At 40.2% G+C, this 22,266-nt stretch overlaps 1 protein-coding gene across 8 annotated transcripts in view; it reads left to right on the top strand.

The window, feature by feature from the left end:
* Nucleotides 1-22,266, top strand: part of SORCS1 (sortilin related VPS10 domain containing receptor 1) — a 531,938-nt gene that overhangs the window by 451,029 nt on the left and 58,643 nt on the right. For all 8 annotated transcript variants that reach the window (XM_084993370.1, XM_084993369.1, XM_084993368.1 and 5 more), the window contains one exon: nt 7,792-7,963. In XM_084993370.1, the coding sequence (XP_084849496.1) occupies nt 7,792-7,963 (172 nt within the window). The remainder of the gene's footprint in view (nt 1-7,791; nt 7,964-22,266) is intronic.

Below are 22,266 nucleotides of genomic sequence, written 5' to 3'. Positions count from 1 at the left end.
AATTGTATTAACTGCTCTTCTCCTTTAAAATACATATGCCAGTAAGGGAATGCTGAGAGGACAGGTAAGTAGGATTTCCCTCACTGACAAGGTGAGGCAGGTTGTTTTAAGCAAAAGAAACAAGAGATGACTCAGGTGAAAGGGCCATGCTGGTAGTTTTCTCAAGGACAAGCCCTGATATCAGTGCCTGGAAGTCTGCAGAATTAAGGAGCCACCCTGCCTCCTACACCTCTCCAATGCCTGTTGTAACCCATCCTTGGGCATCTCGGGTTGTCCTAAAGAATCGGTATTAGCTCAGATGGGGATGAAGTGCAGAGGAATCAGGAGCTCAGGGTCGGCCTCCATAGTTCTCATTCCCCAGGTACCTCCCTTGCCCCATGTGCTACAGCCATGCAGTCAGAACTTGAATTGAAGGGGGTCTGCTGAGCAATCCTAGCTTGTCCTTCAAGTTTAACAGGCAGCTCTGCCAGTAGCACGTTTATGAGAGTTTAGTTGAAGGCATGCAGGTAAACCTTCCTTTTATTTATTTTTTTTAAGAGCTCACTTTAGCAATGGCTATGGCTGCTCTCAGTCAGCTTATTACCCTGTGTAGATAGCTGGGTTGTCAGGTTCACTCACTTCACAGTATAACATCGGTTCTTAGTATGCCCAGTAGAAATGGTATTTTGAGAAGATGCCCAGACTGTCACAGCTTCACCACGTAAAAGTGCATGGGTATGCAATTTTTGTTTCAGTTCTTGGAAAGGTCTTAGAAAAGATGGTTGGAATAAGAGCTGAAGTGGGTGAAGCATGTCCCTCCAGGTGGCTGTAGTCACCAGTCCCTAGTGTCAGGTTTCCAGTGTCCACACTATGTGGATGACATGTAAGCAGGGTTCTACAACATTCTGTCTGCTTCTTTTCACCCTTGGCCTTCACGCCTTCCACAAGCCATTCCGTGGAAGGCAGGGAGGCTGGTACTAGAGCCTTTAGCCTATTATGGGTAGAGAGGGAACTCTAATGGGGATGGGTTGCTTGGTAGAAAACAGAGATTTTTTTTTTTCTCTTTTCCTCCATGATGTGGTTTTTTAAAAAATTTTATTTTATAGATTGATTTACAGTGGTATATTAATTTCTGCTGTACAGAAAAGTGATTCAGTTATGCACATATATGTATATATATTCTTTTCCATTATATGGTTTATTACAAGACTGAATCTATATAGTTGCCTCAGCTAGACAGTAGGACTTTGTGGTTTATCTATTGAATATATAATAGTTTGCATCTGTTAATCTCAAACTCCCAATTCATCCCTCCCTCCCTCTTGGCAACCACGAGTCTGTACTCTGTGTGAGTATATTTCTAAAACAGCGTGATTTTAGAGTGAAACACAACCCCTGACATTTACTGTTCTTTTTGGCAAGTGACCTCCTTTCTTTGAGCCTCAGTTTCCTCACCTATAAAATTTTGCTGTTTGTTTTTGGGGTTTGATGAAATAGGATGCTGTGAATGAAGCCTGCAGCACAGTGCCTAGCAAATAGTAATCACTTTACAAAGGGCAGGTACCATCACCAGTGGTCATCACCTATGGACTCCTCTGGAGGTGAAGGTAAAAAGAAGGGGAAAACTTTCTTTTATTGTGGATCTAGAGTCAGACACTTAGAGTCATGACAGCACTGAGATCTTGAACGCATTTAATCCAAACCCCCGTTTCCTCATCTATAAACTGAAATGATAACTTGTATAGGCTCATAAAGTCACATAATTAGAAAACCACCATACACCAGAACAGGTGTCCGGTCCATCATTGCCACTCAAGGCAGAGACACATTTACCTGATTAGTGAACGACTTCCTTTTCTTCAAATAAGGTGAAATTAGTATTCATCTACATATCATCTTGCATTTAGTACTGAAATAATCCCAAATATATTCTTCTTTGCCTCTCCATCAATGACTATAAATATCTCAGTTTGCACATATAGAAGCACAGGTTTATTTCGCCGAACTGATATACGGTTAAATCTTGTTTATACTGTTTGGGATCCAGGGAACATGATACAAATTTAAGTTGCTAAATTAAATAGGACATTGCTTGTTTCATGCCAACCGTAAAAGTTTCTGTAGATGTAAAATAAAGTGGGCACTGGGCTGGTTTATTCTAAGAAACCAAGATAATCTTCTCAGGGGACAGATTTCTTCTTGCTATTAAGCTAGAGATATTTCTAGATGTGTTTTAAAAAAAGTGGGTATAGAAATTTCTGTCTGTGGAGTTACTTTAGAGGAGCCAATAATCCCTCCTGGAAGAATGTAAACATACAATTTACATTCTTATTTTTCCTCAGGGTTAGTTTCTCAATATTCAATGGAGATATTTACTCAGGAAGCCTGAAAAAAAGGATTTAAAAATAGCATTAATTCGGTATCTATATAAGAACATTTAGTGAGTCCAGGAAAAAAATATATACACATAAATATAGCAAAATAGTAATCTCCATACTGTCAACATACATTGAGAATGTTTTAAAAATGCTTTCTATAAACATATTCCTCTCGACATCAGCCATGAAAACACTTAGACCCAGGCTATCCTGCCATTGCTTTGGGGTTGCTATTTCCAGGGTCTTTGGGAGCTGTGGTCTTTTCCTCAGTGATCCCATTTCTGTACCTGATGGGGATCTTGGTGTTCGGTCTGATTTCCTCAGTGGGATTTGTCAGTGTACATCTCGGAGAATGACGGGTCTGAAAGCGGTGTATGGGTCTCACGTCTACAGAAAGGAAATCACTTGCATTATTTACAGACTCAACCCTGCAGGGGCCCGTGTAGCCGTTTTCTTGGAAAACACCCACGCAGTCTCACAGCAGATGCACTATAATTGGCTGTTGCTACAAAGTTGATTCTTCAGAATATCTTTCTTAGATGCATCTCCCCCATGTATTTGTGGGATGGCATGAATGTTGGCAGTGGAGAGGAAGGTGCACGTCTCTGCATGTGCAGACCTGGTTCCCCACATCGCTGTCCTGCCCACGTCGGTGGCATTGGCAATAACAATACTCATCTGAGTGGTACTGCATTGTGTGGCAGGAGAGCGCAAAATTCAGGCCAGAGGCCTGTAACCACCACTCATCTCCTGTGTGATCTTGGGAAACTCTCTACACTGTATCTCTTTCTTCTGTGCAACCCAGCGGGATTGTGTTGGATGTTCTCTGAGATCCCTTCAGGCCCTGACGTGTCCATGACCAATTTGAAATGATCTGATATTAAGAGTTTAAAAGAAGGGGCATTCTCCCTGTGAGTTAGGTGGCTGGTTGGCTCCGGTAGTGGATTCCACAAGCCATTCTCATGATTTTTGATAGGAAGTCATTGAATTTGGTTGGCCATATGTTCCGCTTCATCAAGTTGGCATTCAGATGAAGTTACATTCTATTTATTGTTCAAATTAAAAGATGTGTGCTTCCATCCTATTTAATGCAAGAAAAGTTTTCTTCCTTCCACCTAGTCTTCTGTCTGACAGCAGTCCCCGAGGTCTATTTACTTGGTTTAAGGAGAAAGTCCTCAGCTATTGCCTGGAAGAGAGACACTTGGCGAACCTGCTTAGTCAACCATGGAACCCCATTCTTTCTGAATGTTGGTGTTAGTAGTATGTTAGCAGCCATACTGCTATCTAGGGTTATTGATGACATATGGGCACATAGGGTCTAGAAAGATTTCAGGTGTTAGCAGAAGACTGTATCCAGGACTAGCTCTCTTCTATGTCCCCAGGACTTGCCCCATTTTTGTTTCAAGTCACTGTAACAAGGCAGTTTCCTTTAAAAACAGAGATTCGTAGTATAATCCAAGATTATATTAAACAGTTTCAGTTCTTCTCACTGTGCACACAAATGAGGGATACCAGAGCTCAGTGACAATAAGACCTGCCTTGGCTATAGGAAAACCTGAAGTTCTAGCTCTTCTTGATCATTACAAATAATAACTTCTGTGAAAAGGGGGAATAAACATCATCATAGGAAGACATCATTTCTATATTGAATTTTTTTTTCTTTTTTTGGCCGCACCATGGCATATAGAAGTTCTTGGGCCAGGAATCCAATCCGAGCCACAGTTGTGACCTACCTTTGCCACAGCTGCAGCAGTGCCAGATCATTAACCAACTGTACCACAAGGGGTACTCCCTCTACACTGAATGAATAATGAATGAATAATGAATAGAATTCATTATTCTATTTAATGAATAAATAGAATCTTGACAGGAGTAAGACCATCCCAGACAGAACGAATTGCACAGACAGGAAAAGGCATGTCAACGTCAGACTGCCCTGAGCTCAGGAAACATGTCAGGCAGCGGAGAGAGATAAAGCTTAAAAAATACTTGGGGATTGGAGTTCACACTGTGGTGCAATGGGAACGGTGGCATCCCTGCAGCACCAGGACACAGGTTTGATCCCTGGCCTGGCACAATGGGTTAAAGGATCTGGCATAGGTGGCAACCGCAGCTTGGATCTGATCTCTGGCCAGGGAACCCCATACGCTGTGGGGCATCCAAAAAAGAAAAACGCATTGAGGACAGACCATGGACCTCTCTTTTAAACCTGAATTTTACCCTTTATGAATAAACCATGGGAAGTTTTGAATTATTTTAAGGAAGAAATTAACATGGTCTAATTTGATCTTAAGAGAATCTTGGCAATAAAAGTTTAGTTTCTATTTTCAGGGAACTTGTATAATACCAAGTTAATATTTAATACTTTAAATACAAACTTTTTACTACCTTTTGATATTTTAGTATTTGGTAAGGTCTTGCAGTGTGCCAGATTCTGTGTGGTCCTCATGAATGCATTATCTCATTTGCGGCTCCCAAGAACTTTAGGAAAAGATTCTGTAATTATCCATATTTTACAGGCAGAGAACCTAAGCATTAGTGTCTGGGTAAATTGCCCAAGTTTGTATAATGAGTAAGAACCTGCATTTAAACTGAGGCAATTTGGTTCCACAACACTAGTTTTGACCACCAGGGCAGTGATCTTTAATCCTGGTTGCACACTGAAATCACCAGGGAAACTTAAAACATAAATGAAAGTATACTGATACCCAGAATTCTCAATTAAACCATAATTTCTGGGGGCAGGGCTTTGACATCGAGGACAGGGTTGTGATTGACTAAGCTAGAATATACTATCACCTTAACATATGCTAAATAGTCATAAACGTCTGTACCAAACATTTGTACCAAAATCCTAAGTTAAAAAAACAAACAGACAAACAAAAAAACCCCTGCTAAATAGTAAGATCACAGGATATGAAGACTTTTGGTGCTTTTTTCCTGTTTTACTCTCACAAAGAAAAACTATGTCCTTTATCTTTTTAAAGACTGGCAGGCAGCACAGAAGCAAAATCAAAGAGGGTAGGGGTAAAAAGGAAAAGGTGACAGACAAGTATCAAGAAAGGAAGGAAGAGAATAGTTGAAATTGGGGTTGTTGAAGTAATCAGACACTATCTACTGATGAGCGGTCGGTAATATCAAAGGCATATTTGCAGAATGTTTCCTTTCAGAAATTGCACAAAGACTCCCTTGCCATTACAAAGCACTTTTCTTCTTGGCAGATTGAAAAATGTTTTACCAACTAAATGCATCCCAGTAATATTCAGAGCTTAGGTCCAACATAATCATAAGTTGCCTTGTTATTGCGGAGGTAGCAGCCCCATTTAATAACATATTAAATGTATTATTCATTTATGTAACAGACCCAGGGACAGCTGCTGAGATGAAAATAGAACCATTCTGTACTGCAGAAAGCAGGTGTGTGCTTACTTGAGTAAATGAACTCTGTATTTCTGCACAATTTTCTTCTAAATTTCGGGGACCAGTCTGATTGGGCTAATGCAATGCCATTTTCATCCAGGAAATATAACAATTTCAGAATGCTTTTTAATGAGCATTTAAAAAAAATTACCAACAGTCTTCTCCGTGGCACAATCCCAGGGGGAAAGATTCGTGCTTTGGATTTAAGCAGAACTCCTGTTGCTGCAGGGTTTAGGAAAGCCTGGGGCAACGATTGGTCGGAACAGTGACAAACAACAGGAATGTTCTCTAGCTGATGACGGTGAGCTCCTGCCTCCATAGCAGCTCGCCAAGATAAAGTCACAGGTGTACTTGGATGCCAAATGATTAAAAATCATAACCTGCCTTTCATTTGCATAGTGCTTTGCCTCTGAAGCCCACAGGGAGTTTCTGTTGCAGTTTAACTAACTGAGATGCCATAATTACTGTGTGACATAGCTGGTCATTTCTTTGCTACTATTGCTGGTACCAAAAAGTTACTATTCTTCACTGTCTGCACCTTTTTTCCCCCTTCTCTTTCTCATCTGCCCTTATTTTCTTTTTAAATCAGCATACAGTCATAAGCATCTACAGTGGACTTCTAAAAATATCAGATGGGTGTGCCCATTGTGAGTCAGTCGGTAAGAATCTGACAAGTACCCATGAGGATGCGGGTTCGATCCCTCTCCTTGCTCGGTGGGTTAAGGATCCGGTGTTGCTGTGAGCTGTGGCGTAGGTCACAGATGCAGCTGGGATCTGGTGTTGTCATGGCTGTGATGTAGACCATGTAGACCGGTAGCTGCAGCTCTGATTCAACCCCTAGCTTGGGAACTTCCATATGCTGTCAGTACAGCCGTAAAAAGCAATAAATAAATAAATAAATAAATAAATAAATAAATAAATAAATAAATAAAATATCAGATGGGATGTTGTGGAAGTTGCTCAGACATGGCAATGACCAATTAGAATAACTAGGTTATCTCAGTGCAGGAGCAGGGCTTGGGGGGGGGGGGGATCCTTGGTGTGTGAGGTCTTAACTCATTTGCTGCTGGATTGCTAGGTGAAGCAGAAACTCCAAGGATGGGGACCAGCATAGCTGGGTTGGTGGGTGGGATACTTAAAGAGTTCAGGGCAGTGGTAATACCCAACAGCTAGGCAGATATTTCAGTATTTAAATGTGTGCAATAGTAAAGAATAGTAATATTAAAGAATATAGTATAATAGTATGTAGTAAAGTAGTGTAATAATAAAGAATATGTGTATTCTAGAGACAAATGGTCTAGGGTGTTGGCTGTCTGATCTTGAGAAAACAAGTTAAGTTCTATGAATCTTAATTTCTTGGTCTGTTTCTATTAAAGTGAAAAAAAGAAGAAAAAAGCAAAAAGTAGGAAGGATTTACTCAATCTGCAGACTGAAGTCTCCTTAATATGAAGTTTCAATAGAAGGCAGTATATGTAACCCCTCACGAGATACTGAGTAGAAACTATGAAATCTATCCAACTTTTTGCACTATACAAATACTGCAGTCTATGGTACCTAATATTGAGTCATATGATGCATCTTTCTCTAAATGGAAACATTTCTTTGCAATATGTATTGCTCATCCTAACCCTTAATGATGTAGCCTTTGACGTATATCCTCAATTATCCATGTATGTCTTTTCAACTAGATTATAAACTTATCAAGGGCAAGGAAGGACCATGTCTTCTACTGAAATGATTTGATTCCTTGATCAAAGGAATGACTAAATGAATAAAACTGACTAAATGAATAAAATCAATTAATTAAAATGTGGACAATAGATACGTGTTCCTATGATGATTTGTATCTCTGTTGGGAACCTTCTGTGAATAAAGTGTCATCTTTAGAGCATTATGAAGGTAGCAATGGATAGCCCTTGGGGCTAGGCAGAGGGTCCAGCTTTAAGAGCTGGGAGTCACCCATATTATAATGAGCTGGGTTACAATTTGAGCTTTTTTTTTTTGCTCCACATAGGTATCGAAAGGTGGTTTCCAATAACTGCACGGATGGAGTGAGAGAACAGTACACAGCCAAACCGCAGAAGTGTCCAGGGAAGGCACCTCGAGGGCTCCGGATTGTCACTGCTGATGGAAAGCTAACAGCAGAGCAAGGCCACAATGTGACTCTCATGGTTCAATTGGAAGAGGTAGGACAAATTCCATCTCCTCTCTGCTTTCCAGAGCCAGTAATTTTTCCTCAGAAACCATGGTTCTGTTTATGTCTTTCTGTTTTTGTTTTCATGTGTATACTTCCTTCATTTTTAATTTTGTTTCACATTTTTATTCTACTTTTACATCCTTGGTTTTTGTTGTTATCGTTTCACCTTCTCTGATGCATTTCTTCACTTATTTTTATTTCCCTGCAAATTGTTCTTCACTTTTACTTAATCTCTCACCTCTTAAGGATTCTTTTTGGTTTTAACTTTGCCTTATTGGCCCTTTAGCAACATGTTTTCTCAGAATACATCAACCGTATTCCTAGAACAACTTACACACTTATGCTCAGTTAACCTAAAAGCTGCTGATGCCATCTTCTCTTACCTTGAAGTCTTGGCTTTTCCTTTCCAAAGGCAGCATGCTGGTCATACATATAAGCATCAGGGCCAATCGAAACATAATTAATTATAATTTATTTGGTAATTGAGAGGTTTATTTATTTATTTACTGTCTTTTTAGGGCTGTATCCATGGCATATGGAGGTTCCCAGGCTAGGGGTCAAATTGGAGCTGTAGATATTGGCCTATACCACAGCCACAGCAACGTGAGATCCGAGCCATGTCTGTGACCTACACCACAGCTCACGGCAAATGCCAGATCCTTAACCCAGTGAGTGAGGCCAGAGATCAGACTTGCCTCCTCATGGATACTAGTCAGGTTCTTTAACCACTGAGCCACGACGGGAACTCCGAGAGGTTTATTTTTAAGAGCACCTCAGGTATATCATGATAAGCACCAATTATTATTTGCCAAGTTATGGTTTTCTGAAATTTCTGAGTATTCAAGTGGTAGAATAAGATGACATTTATATTCTTTATTTTACAGTGTACACAGGCATATTTGTCATCTTGTAAATGAGTAAGACAGCCTCTAAAGGACTAAATGATCTGTTATTAAGCTGTGCATCCTTCCTTCAACCTTGTTTTCTGTGTAGCTCAAGTATGACCAACACTGTGCTAGACCTTGTTAATATAAAAGGGATTTTAAAAGTTCATAATGACACCAGGATGAAGAGGTACAACATAACTTCTCCTCTTCTCTTTTGATACCTCCTTGGTTCTTCGTCTTTAACACGCGTGAGAATTACCTGGCAAGCATGTTAAAACAGTTATCCAAGCTCCATCTCTAAAGAGTCTTATGCAGTAGGTTGAGATAGGACCCAAGAGGATGCATTTCTAATGAGCTCAGGGATTATGCCTTATGCCTCAAGAAAAAAGAAAGAAACAAGGGTAAAGTCAAAAGGGATAGTCCAGCCTGAGAGGCTCTGACATGAAGGGAAAAGATGAAGCAGTTAGGATTACATTGTCATGGTTGTTCCAAATACTTAGTATTTTAATTCCTATAGAAAAAAAAAACAACTGTGAACTAATGAGTTTGAAACTCTGGCTCAGATGATGCTGATGCTTTTAGTGTAAGGACCCCTTAGAAAACTCCCACTCTAACGTAATACTCTTTTCTACTGTCTCCTTAATAAGTGCCTTTTAACCATACCCAACCTTCTGAACACTATGGCTCCTCAAAGTTCTTCAGATGGAACTAGAAAGAGGCAGACCAAATTAGGCCAGTTGGAGTTGCTTGCCTTTCACAGAAATAAATCTTTGAGGACTTCTGCCTGAGGCTGTGACAGACTAGCTTACTGCAAAACAAATATATCCATATATATTTAGAGCAAGAGTGAGAGTGGGAGCGAGAGAGAGACAGATAGACATACAGACAGAAGGAGGAAGAGCATTTGAGAAGGTACAATTCTTTTCTTGAGAGATGGGAAATTCACTGATGAGTCCAACATTTTATGCTGTTATTTCCCCTCAAGAACTTTGCCCGTTCATACATCACACTGTAGAAGAGGTCAGATTTCATATCCACGGTAGACAGTTAGAAAGTATTGGCTAGACATCTATTTGTGGAAGCGCAAGGATGGAAAGACAAAAATTGGACTTCAAGGTCACCAGGTTCCCTGAGACTGATGAGGTCAAATCCCAGTGAGAAAGGGAGTCTAGAGAATTCATACAGTATTATGTGTCTTCTCTTCCCTTGAATTATATGACAATCTCTAAAGGATACAGGCAAAATAGAGAGTAAGTCACTAATAGGGTGTGAAGTCAGACATATTTTTATTACATTTTGGGGAGATAAAAATTTGAATTGAGGCACTATCCAGAAGGAAAGCCTTGGTGAACAGCACAAGACTATGCTCTCAAGACTCCTATAAAGTTCCACCTATGACAGGAAACAAAACCTGATAAATATAAAAGAAAATGTGGTTTACTTAGGCTATATTAAACTAAGAATTGTTTTTCAAAAGACGCTATTTTTAAAAAATAATAAGGGAAGCTCTAGAGGAGGAGAAGTTATCTGCAGTACATACATTCAATAAGGAACTCATATCCAGAAAAATATAAATAAATACTAAAAATCAATACGACAAATTCCAGCAACCCAATAGAAAAATGCACAAATGACTTAGATATCTCAAAGAAGATAACCAAATAGCTAATGAGCATATTAAAGGAGTCTCATCACCACTGCTCATCCAGAAAATGCAACTTAAAGACTACAGTAAGTTATTCTGCGCAATCATCAGAAGATTTGTATTTTAAAAGAATAATATCACATAACTGGTCAGTCATCCTATGCTACTGGGAGTTTATCATTTTTTTTTTTTGTCTTTTGGCTTTTTAGGGCTACACCCTCAGCATATGGAGGTTCCCAGGCTAGGGGTCTAATCAGAACTGTTGCTGCCAGCCTATGTCAGAGCCACAGCAACATCAAATCCAAGCCATGTCTGCGAGTTACACCACAGCTCACAGCATCACCGGATCCTTAACTCACTGAGCGAGGCCAGGGATCGAACCCACAACCTCATGGTTCCTAGTCAGATTCATTTCCACTGCGCCATGACGAGAACTCCAGCTATTGGGAGCTTAGAGTGGCATGATGGAGACCAGTTTGACCTTAACTACTCTAGCTGAATATATGCAAACCTAAGAGCCAGCATTTCTACTCCTAAGTTATACTCATCAGAAGTGCATACAGATATGCACAAGAATATATGTAAAATGCTTAGCGGAGGAATTGCTAAGAGCTCACAACTGAAAATAAACATTCATCAACATTAGCCTGGAGAAATAAATTACAGCATATTTATAAAATGGAATACCATGCAACAATTAAAAAGGGCAAACTATTTCTCCATACAAAAACTTGAATGAATCACCCATCTAATATTGAGCTAAAGAAATCAGACTGAAAAAGTGCATATTATATGAGTCTATTTAATTAAACTGCAAAAAATAGGCAAAGCTAATTTAACTATTACCTTTGGAGGGGGAGTGGCAAGGAGGATTTTGGGGGTATTGGCAATGTAAAATTTCTTGATTATTAATGAATGCATTCACTTTGTAAAATTCAGGTTGCATATTTAAGGATATGCATAGTTTTCTTTCTGCTATATTCAAAAAAAAGCTTACTTAAAAATCATTTTAGAAATTTCAATAAAATAGAGTACTTTGTATGTAGGCCTTTAAACAATAAGGAACTTTAAACAAATAGGAAACTGTCAGGGAGGGATTCATTTTTCCAGGTCAATCCTGTACCCTGTGGTGAATGTAAAGGTCCCTTTCCCAGAAATATAAGGAACCTGATAGTGATACTCAAAAAGAACATCATCTTTTGAAGCAGCTGATGTTAATGCCAGCACAGGATTCAGAATTTAGATTTCTGTTTCATTTCAAAGAACATTGTAGAGAAAGATCTGAAATAAGAATTCAGTCCTGGTCAGCTCCAACCTCTGTACATCCTCCAGGGAGAGATGCCAAGCTCTCATCTATTCATCTTTGCTCTTCTGTGTAACAAAGATCATCAGGCATCTCAAACTTGGCTGAGCGATGTGGGAACAGATTGAGGAATCTGATTCTAAGATGTGTAAATTCATGCCTTCTGGGCACAAAAAGGGGAAGAAAAATAACAAGTCAGTTCATTCCGCTTGAGTGGGCAAAGCTACAACAGCAAGGATGAATCTGCTGCCTTCAGCTGTCAGATGTGGCTCCTTGATGCTCTTGTCTCCCAGTACAGAGCACCAAGCAGTAAGATTGTCCCCATAGCAGGTGGCCTTGGGGACCTCACATTTCATTATTGAATCCTATGCTAATGACTCATAGCTCTCCTTGTAGAAACAACCTTCATTTCTCTATTAATCTGGAAGTTATATACATAGGCATGGCTGATACATGCGATGAGCAATGCAGGACAGAACAGCAGAGTATCTTGGAGAAGCTGGGGAGCATTGAAATTTGACATAATAATAATTCAGATATCCAGCAGTGATTGAGGACTAACTGTGGTCCAGTTTGTGAATGCTTTCATGGATTGTCTCATTTCCATCCTATAGCAGCAGTCCTCTCTGTGTAGGTATTATCATTATCATCACCTTATAGATGGTGCACCAAAGCACAGAAAGGCAGTGACTCCCCTGAGATCACACAGCTACTAGGCAGTTGAGCAAGGAGTCAAATCCAGGCTCTTTGGTATCCTGCCTTTCTACCACTTCTCTGGGCTGGGAAGAACTATTTTCTGGCAAAGAACTTCATGTAGTCCCTAAGCCTCCTTAGAAATGCTTGGCTGGAGGCCAGATCAAGGAACAAGAAGTAGAAAGAAAGTAGAAAGCCATAATTCAGTCTGGACTCTTCTGGATTTTCTGAGAATATTCATGACTTGGATTCAGCTTGTTGAAAACCAATTTAGCAAAGAGAAAGGCCATATCCTGGTGCAGGCATCTCCCTTTTTACAAAACAATGCTTTTGTTGAGTGGCTACATTGTATCTGGTGCTGTTTATTCTAAAGAATGCTGGAAAACATAACATAAGAGTACAGTACTCAAGGACTTTAACATCCATGTATCCAGAGTCCTGGGTATGAACTAGGCTATAATTATTGCTTAATTAAATCTAAAACAAAAACAAAGTCCTCTGGCATGTGCTGCTGGTAATACTTGGGGTCTCTATGTCCTCCTCAAAATTTCTGTGAGTTCACTTCTCATTTGAATTTGCTGCTCCTAAATTTACTTTGAATAGAATGTCCGACCTGCCGCCATACCTAGTGCCAATTCTTTAGTAACACCTAGGGATCTTAATGCCATGCTTCTGATGCCCCTAAAGTGGCAAGTCCTCCAGCTGCCAAAGGAACCAAGAGGTCCCTGTTACATTTTGATATGACCTGTAGTGTAGTTAAGGAGATGTGGGCAGAAGACTATCCAAGCCAGTGTAATGTTTTATCATTTGGGCACCAGAGGTCATGCTTCTGTGTCTCCCGGTTTCTTCCTAGTTCTTTGTCCTGTACACTTGTCTTCTGTCTCTGGGGCCAGATTGGGCTAGAGGTTGATGCAAACCCTCTTTTCTTTGTCCCCAGTTACTTGCACACACAAGTGCTCCATGTAGGCTCCATCTCTTAGGCATATCAACTATAGCATTAGATACCTGAGGCATCAACTCTCCCACCAGCTAGTTAGGGATGTGGGTTTATTTATCCTTCAACAAATATTTCACTGAGTTCCAATTTTATGTCATGTACTTTTCACTTATGAGTAGGCATATTTCAGTTTGTGGAAATACAAGTTTTGGGTTAGCAAGGACCTCTGCTATATCAGATTTTAAATAAAAATCTAAATACTCAAGGTAGAAAATACTAGAAAAATAGATGTTATAAAATAGAAATATTTTATAATCATTCAAAACAAAATTTACTGAATTATATTCTTTTTTTTTTTTTTTTTTTTTTTTTTTTTAGGGCTGCACCTGCAGCATCTGGAAGTTCCCAGGCTAGGGGTCGAAATGGAGCCACAGCTGCCAACCTATGCCACAGCCACAGCAATGCAGGATCTGAGCCATGTCAATGACCTATACCACAGCTCACGGCAATGCAGGATCCTTAACCCACTGAGCAAAGCCAGGGATCGAACCCGCAACCTCATGGATCCAGTCGGGTTCATTAATCACTGAGCCATGAAGGGAACTCCCTGAAATATATTCTAACAATAATAATAATAATATATATATTCATTATAGACATCTATATCTATATTACTCATCTGTAATAATAATCTTCTTTTGGCATCTCCCAATAAATGATAAATATTATTAACGTAGGAATCCCATCATGCCTGGCTGCAGCTCAAGCATTACCGCTTACCATGCCCAACATATTGATAGGAACTCAGTAGATGTGTGTGACTATGGATAGGCTTCCCTAAGGAGTGTAGAGATAAAGCCTAAACTTAAAAGGAAAAGGCTCTTAAAATTTGAATAAATCCCAAACGTGTTAAAGTCTTCATCTGAAATCTAAATCCCTTCCTTTATTCTGTTCTAGTGCATGTCCTAATTGTAACATAAGAATATCAATGAAAACCATGCTAAAACCAGTGCAAATAAGAGAACTTCTTACTGACTGAAGATAATCAAAGGCTAAGTACACTGAGGCCAGCTTGTAACTTCATGTTTGATAGTACACACCTGAGCCAAAATTTTGCAGCTTAGACAAAGGCAATACATGGAACCCCTCTCTTTAAATGACATGTGAGGCTACCCTCCACATCTAGGTGACACAATGACTCCATAACACAACTCTTTCAAAATTCCACAACTTGGTCACTCAGAGAACCACATAGTTCTGTTGAAGTTGATGAAAAACTCTGTTGTGGGGAACCTATGCTGCTGCTTTGAGGGTTCTCTCCAAATATACTGCAATGGAAGAATCTTCATTAGGAGCCACAAGGCAAAGGAGCCAGTCTTGCTTCCATCCCAGATTCACTCATTTTGGCATATCCAAGAATACACACACACACACACACACACACACACATTCACACCATGCATTTATGCATCAGTAATTTTTTTTATTTCTTTATATTTTTTCTACTGTACAGCATGGTGACCCAGTTACAGATACATGTATACATTCTTTTTTTTCACATTACGTGCAGCAAATACAATTTGTGCCGTATTCATCAGTGTTTTCTTAAGGACAAAGAACATGGATCCAGAAACAACCAAGAGGGAAGAGGAGGAGTCCATGCAGTTGTATTTAAGAAGCCAAATGTTTTACATGTTATGAAGACACCTGATATTTAGAAAGCCGATCGAAAGTGTTTTGCAGTCAGACCCCAGCATCCAAGCAGAGGTGGCATCTCTCTCTCTGGAGAATCACTGAAGATGGATGTCTTCTGGACCACTAATGAGCACCTAATGAGTCTGTAGACGTTCAATGCAGTAACTCAGCTTTCTAGGGAAATCCAGTGTGAGAACCTGAAGGCACAGGATGGATGGCAAAGGGCCTAATCAGTCTTAAGAACTCAACAAAACTGATTTGAAAGGCATTCATTTGAGAGGACTGCTAGGCAGAAGTGGTGTCTGCATGTTACAGAAGATAATTAAATCTGTTTTAAACAGCTGTAAGAATAAAGAGATGCAATTCACTGCATAATTTAAGACTTTTAAATTAAATCTGAGGCAAGGGACTAAAATTAAAAACTTTGATCCGTATCTCATTGTTTTAATACTTCAATTTACATACAAAGACTGGAACTTAATAAGGAAAATTCATGATTATAACTTCTTCTGTAAGATTTAACTCCAAAATGTGAAGGCAGTGTCCTCATTAAATGGATTTCAGTAAGCTGTAATTTCACATACACTGAAAGACTTATGGCAGCATAAAAGTAACCACAGTGTTATAACACTTCATAAATATTGCTGGATGCTGCCAGCCATGAGATGGTAGAGAAGGTAACTTGATCAGTTCGTATGTGTGCGCGCATGCGTGTGTGTGACACTCATCTGTTGAAATGATAAAGGAATCTGACCTACTTTTTAAATTATAGTTGATTTATAATGTTGTGTCAATTTCTGCTGTACAGCCTAGTGTCCTAGTCATACATATGTATACATTTTTTTCTCATAATATCTTCCATTCATTGATAGATGAATGGATTAAGAAGATGTGGTACATATGTACAATGGAATACTACTCAGCCATAGAAAAGGACAACATAATGCCATTTGCAGCAACAGAGATGCAACCAGAGACTCTCATACTAAGTGACCTACTTTTTTATCTGGAGAAAAAGCAGAGCTTTTAAAAATGGCACAGAGAGTTAGCAGGTAGCATTGAGTCCAAGCAGTTATCACTTTCTAAGCCAGCCCAGGTCTGACAGAGAAGGCTCAGCTGTTTTCTTCTTCCACACAAAGGAATGAGAGCTGATTTCATTGAGATTTAAGAGGCTTCCCTGTATTCTTCACACCATTCAGCTTTATTCTCTTTGACTCTAGCAAGGTGATTGAGCCACCTTATTTCCTTGCCCTGGTGGCCTGGGGTTAAAAAGGAAAGGAGGAAAGGACACAGGCAATATAGCTTGTTCTTAGCCAGGGGCCTGATGCATGAAGTTCAAGTTGGATTGGTTAACAGCTCTTTCTAAGGCTTTGCTTTTCTCTCCCCCCAATGCTGGTCCATGTGCATTGGAGTATTGCTGTTCTTTAGTGTTTCAAAGAATAGATGTTTGCAAAGACCTTCAGTCTACCTTGACAAGCAAAGAGAGATACTTGACTCATTACTGAGGGTTCTACTATGGTGAGCATCCTAAGAGCAGGGGTCATGAAACTGTAGTCTTCAGTTTGGATTTTTCAGTCTTTCATCCTGTCTGCCTCAAGCCCTCCAATACAGATGTCCACCACCCCTTGCATCAGAGCTTCACCATACCACGCAGTTCTTGCCCAGGTGTGTGACTTCCTGGGATTTCTGATTTTGCACTCTGCCCTTCATTATTACATGGCCCTCTCTCTTATCAGCTCATTCCTCCGTGTTATCCACCCTTCACATGCAATGGAATGTCTCCATCATGTGACAATAGTATTTGAATCAATTCTGCATCTTCACCTGAGAGTGGAGATTATTTCAGCGACCTGGAGGGATGTTGGAATATGTTCAGATGTCCAGTAATGCCAGTCCCAAGAAGAGCAGGATAATAAAAGTTGCAGGTTATTTGAACTAGAAATGACAACTAGGGTCATCTTCATTCTGCCCATCTGTAGGTAAAGAAATTTGAGGTCTAATTGTAAAATGCATTTCAAAGGGCATTTAACTGGGTCTTCTAAATCCCAGGTCACCACCTGCCTTCTGTAGGGCACCTCTTCCACAAATAGTACCTTTATAGACCTCTGTAAACTCATTTAGAGCAACCTAATAACTTGGAAAACTTGGAAAAGTGATGAAGTGACCTCCAGGGCAAGAAATCATATATCCATAGATGGGAGCTTATGGCTCAGTTAAATCTACCTAGTGATTCTAGATTTAAAAGCTTTGAAAAGTGTTTAAAAATGTTGATGGGATAACATAAAACAGTGTAATAATTTTAGTGTTGCTGTGGTGGTGGTGTGTGTATGTATGTGTTCATGTGGATTGTCATTGGTTAGTATGGTGTGCATCAGTCCAACATATGGGTGGTGTGATATGAGCAATTTGAATTTTCTTCCAAATTTTATATATATTCTACAATTTTCTTGAATAAGTCACACAGTTTTTTTTCTTCTTTCAATAAATTTAAAATATTTCTATTACATACTTAACTAGTAGGGAGAACTTGTTATAGATTTATGAAAAGGAGTAAGGAATCTTCCTACTACTTTTTTTTAAAAAATGTAATTTTGTTCTTATTATGTACCTGAATGTTTACTTTTAGAGTGATTTTTTAAGTCATTTAAAACCATTTGTACAATGTATGTTATTTGGCAGCCCTGTAGCTTTCCTGCCAAAGCCTGCTACAGTAATTCCTGAAGCCACCACGTAGTGCTAATAGCATAGCAATGCCGTTTACACCTAAAAAGTGAATCAAGGTAGGGCTATTGAAAACCATCTCTGACTAAGCAAGGAGACGAGGACATTTCTATATTTTGCAATTATGCCAATATCTAGATATCTTGGGGTTATATCCACAGCTCAGTTTTGAAGATGCAAAGAAACCCAGGGCATGTCTCAAACCAGACATTTAGGAAACACTCTTTCCCAGCTTGTCTGGTGGAGGCAGCCTCTGCTTTCATCAACATTGTATCTCTTGCTTAGGAATAGAAGCTAGAGCATGTGCAGCTACCTTTTATCATGGACTAATGCCGTCCTGTGCCAGAAGGAGTCTGTTTTCCATTGTAAAATGGTAGGTCCAAAACAGCTTCAGCAGCTGCCTCTGGTTTGCAGCCATCTCACTCTCTGTCAAATACTCTTATCACCAGGGGCCTTCACAAATGCGCTTTGTAACTTCCTCGGGATTTTATAGAGCTGGCATATTACACTGGGCTCCTCTTACATCACTCTGATGAAGAATTTGGTCTGTGCTGACGTTTCTCTAAAGGATTTTTGTTCCTGAAGCCTACAAACACTCTCTGGTTTTGCACCTTAGTCTGTTCTTCAGCACCCACCTGGGATGAGCACAATGGAAGAGTTCGAGTGGCTTCTGTGAACCAGAAGTAATAGTGCTGAACCTAGAGTTACATAGAGCTTGGTTCAAACTCATCTTGTGACTCTAGGCAAGTGTTAACAATCTTTTAGGTCTGAGTCTTTTAGGGTTAAAGAGTCAATGAGAAACTACACAGAGAACAGCTCTTGTGGGATAGTGAACTTTCAAGGAATGTTCTCTCTCTTTTCCCTTAGTGACCATCGGGGATGTTCTAGAACAATCTTAACTTTCACAATTCATGTCAGAAGTTACATGTGAGTGTTCAGTCGTATTGAATAACTGCAAAGGGGATAGTGCTTCTCTCCATGAACTCCTTTCCATCAGCTGACAAAATCTCTCCTTTGGGGACCAGAGCACATTATACTGCAGTTCCGTCTTTGCTGTTTCTTGTTGAGACCTCACCAATCTGAGTTTAAAGTCATCAGCCTGAGTAGCATGCCCTGGAGTAGGGCATACAAGGCAACGGGGGGTTATTTTTATTTCACACTCCCCACCCTGCCTACGTACCTTCAACCATAGAAGAAAAGGCTGAAATGCCTGATTTTTATTTCTGGCATTTAATGCTGCTCAGTGATAAATTTGTTCAAATATCGTTGTCAAAAGAATATTATTATTATTATTATTATTATTATTATTATTATTATTATTATTATTTGTCTTTCTAGGGCTGCACCTGTGGTATATAGAAGTTCCCAGGCTGGGGGTCAAAGTGGAGCTGTAGCTGCTGGCCTATGCTATAGCCACTGCAATGCCAGATCGGAGCTGTGTCTGTGAATTGTGCTGCAGCTTGCTTCCAGATCCTTAACCCACTGAGCAAGGCCAGGGATTAAACCCACATCCTCGTGGATACTAGTCAGATTCTTAACTCGCTGAGCCACAGTGGGAACGCCTCAAAAGTCATTAAAATAACAGCAGAAACCCAAGACCAAAGTTGGCTGTATCCCATTATCAGTCTGACCAGGGTCTGGGTTACCTCCTGGTTATTTCCTGTAGACTTCATCAATATTGACATGCTTTACCATAACCATAGGGTAGAATGTTGTGTTCTGCCATGTTTCTTGTGTTGTACCATTGTTGGAAATTATAGTAACTCTGGCTCAGGTTGTCAGTGTTGGAAAGTGAGACATGTGGACAAGGAGAAATCTCAACAAGGCTCTTTACTTCTGCAGAAGGGCGCAGGCACTCCAAAAAGTGTGTGCGCTGAACAAAGGACCCTCTCCTATTTATCCCTAACGCAGGTGATTTACCTGTCCCCTTCCCATTGGTCAGGTCAGGGCGCACATTCTTCTTGGTTGGCTAATATGAAACACATTGTTACTGGGAAAAGAGGGAAAGGGGAGGGGTGGGGGTCACAGGAAGGCGAAGCCAGAGCAAAATGGAGTCACCAAGATTTCCTTTGATAGAAAAGACATCATGTTACTTTCTACACCATCCTTTGCCCCTTCTTTTAAATCTGGTGAAATCTTTGTTTCTCCTCATTTACTTCTCTCTTTTAATCCTGCTCATCTTCGTCTGGCCCTCACTTCCTTCCACTCTGGAGGAGTCAAGGTTATTTTTTTACCAGTATATTTATGCTCATTCAAACCCATACAGACTTATAGTTCATATATGCATTAAAAACATTAGGGTCTATTCTAGGTTTTTCAATGCCATTTTCACTGCAGGAACATCAAGGTCCCTTCCAAGACCGAGTTTCAGTGAAGCCTGAGTCAGGCTCACCCTCGAGTTTTTCGGTGACCAGCCTCTGACATGAGTCCAGTGTCTCTCTGCAGTGGGTGCCTCGTGCCTTCAGGAGTGTCTCAGAATCTCATTTCTGGATGAGGCTGTCAGTATTGAGTTACTGCAGCATTTGTTTCTCCTCTTTTCCCTGAAGCTGTTAACAGGAAATGATAGGTTCACATGCCTTTCATTCTTCAGGTTAACCTTGGCTTCGTTGTAGCCATTTGATATATTTGTTTTCCTATCACAGATGTCAGTGCCGCCCCTGGAGAAACCACACATAGGTGTCTTGTGGCCTTTCTACCTTTCGTGGGCACTTCTTTTGAGCTGGTATTCTCAGTTCCATGTCTATTAGGGCACGTGACCAAGTGGCATTAGGTCTGAAGAATTTTACATGACAGTCTCGATATTTCCCAGCCTATGTTGTGTCTCAAGCATGATGGCTTATCATTTATTCACTTGAAGTCCCCACAGATTTTTCTGAGTACTAATTATGCTGCTTCACCAGAGGGAAGGCATAAGGGTGGTGCCTGGAGTTCATGACAACCCATCTTTCCACTGATAAGCAAAAATATTGTGAGAGGCAGAAATGGTCAAAGCCAGGAATAGTGTCTAATAAAAGAAAGTGAGGCTTACCTTTGTTTTCATCTTTTTTCTCACTCTGAAAGGCATTACAAGTAACTTCCAATTAAAGAAACTCAGCAAGGACTGAGCTGCATGGATATAAGTTAAACCACAGATCATCTTAAACCTTGCTCACCAGATGTGGGACTTGAGCCTTCTTGTTTAACCTGTCTGTGCCCCAGTTCTCCTGGTATATTAAATAGAAATAACATCTGACCTCACTCTCTCCCAGATGCCCTCACAGCCACATGAGATAATATATAGGAAGGCACTTTGATGCAATATTAGAATTGCACAATATTCAGAATTTATTTTTCTTAGAGTTCCCATTGTGGCTCAGTGGAAACAAATCTGACTAGCATCCATGAGGACACAGGTTCGATCCCTGGCCTTGCTCAGTGGGTCAAGGATCCGGCATTGCCATGAGCTGTGGTATAGGTCACAGACACAGCTCAGATCCCCCATTGCTATGGCTGTGGTATAGGCCAGCAGCTAAAGCTCCAATTCTGCCCCTAGCCTGGGAACCTCCATATGCTATGGGGGTGGCCCTAAAAAGACAGATTATTTTTCTTTTTTTTTTAAATCAAATTTCAAAATGTACTGAACAGAAAAGAATTGGCTGCAAGCACTGTGTTAGGTATGGGGGATATAGCCATTAAGGACACATCTTAGCCCTTTATACAAACTGCCCACATGTTATCCAGCAACTTGATTTCCTAGAAAAGTTAACTAACCGTGAGTGCATGTATTGTGGAAATTTTGTGATTGATCACAGTCACTAACAGTGGGTTTAGTTCTTTTGTACCTGACTTTATGGATGTGCTCTTGGCACCCAGAATCCTAAACCATCCTGGAAAACTTTCACCATGGTACCAAAGTGGAATAGGAATGGCATCAGCTTGTGCTGTAACATATTCGTTTTCCAATGAATTCAGCCCCAAGAAAACCTAATGCTCACCCATCTGAGCCAGAGGGTCTCAGCCTTCAGTGCAGCCCAGCATCAGCGGTGCACTTTCTCAGGCCACAATTGGATCCAGCATCCTCCTCAGAGACCCTGAGCCAAGAGGGGGGTGTTGAATGGTAACTGGGCATCAGCTTTTTTTCTTTTAATTTCTCCAGGAGATGTTGATATCTAAGGCTGAGATTCACTGATTTTGAAACCAATAAACTATGGGAATTAATTTTGACAGGAAAGTGAATGTAATTTCCTGTTGTACCTCATATATCAAAATCTACCATCATCTACCCTGAACTGTCCCCTAATTGGCTTCCCAGAATACTCGGGCCTCCTTCCAGCACATCCCCCACATTGTAGCCAGAGTGATCTTTCTGAATTAAAAATATTATCATGCCATCTTTCCCCAAACTCCACATCAAATAGTTTCATGTTTCCAG

The sequence above is a fragment of the Sus scrofa genome, chromosome 14 (assembly GCF_054392235.1).
Source record: "Sus scrofa isolate SSC_HxYL_T2T_F1_AM1 chromosome 14, Sscrofa_HxYL_maternal_Yorkshire_Landrace_v2.0, whole genome shotgun sequence".
NCBI lineage: Eukaryota > Metazoa > Chordata > Mammalia > Artiodactyla > Suidae > Sus > Sus scrofa.
Note: the sequence above shows the minus strand (reverse complement) of the source record. Positions and strands in the feature narration are given on the sequence as shown.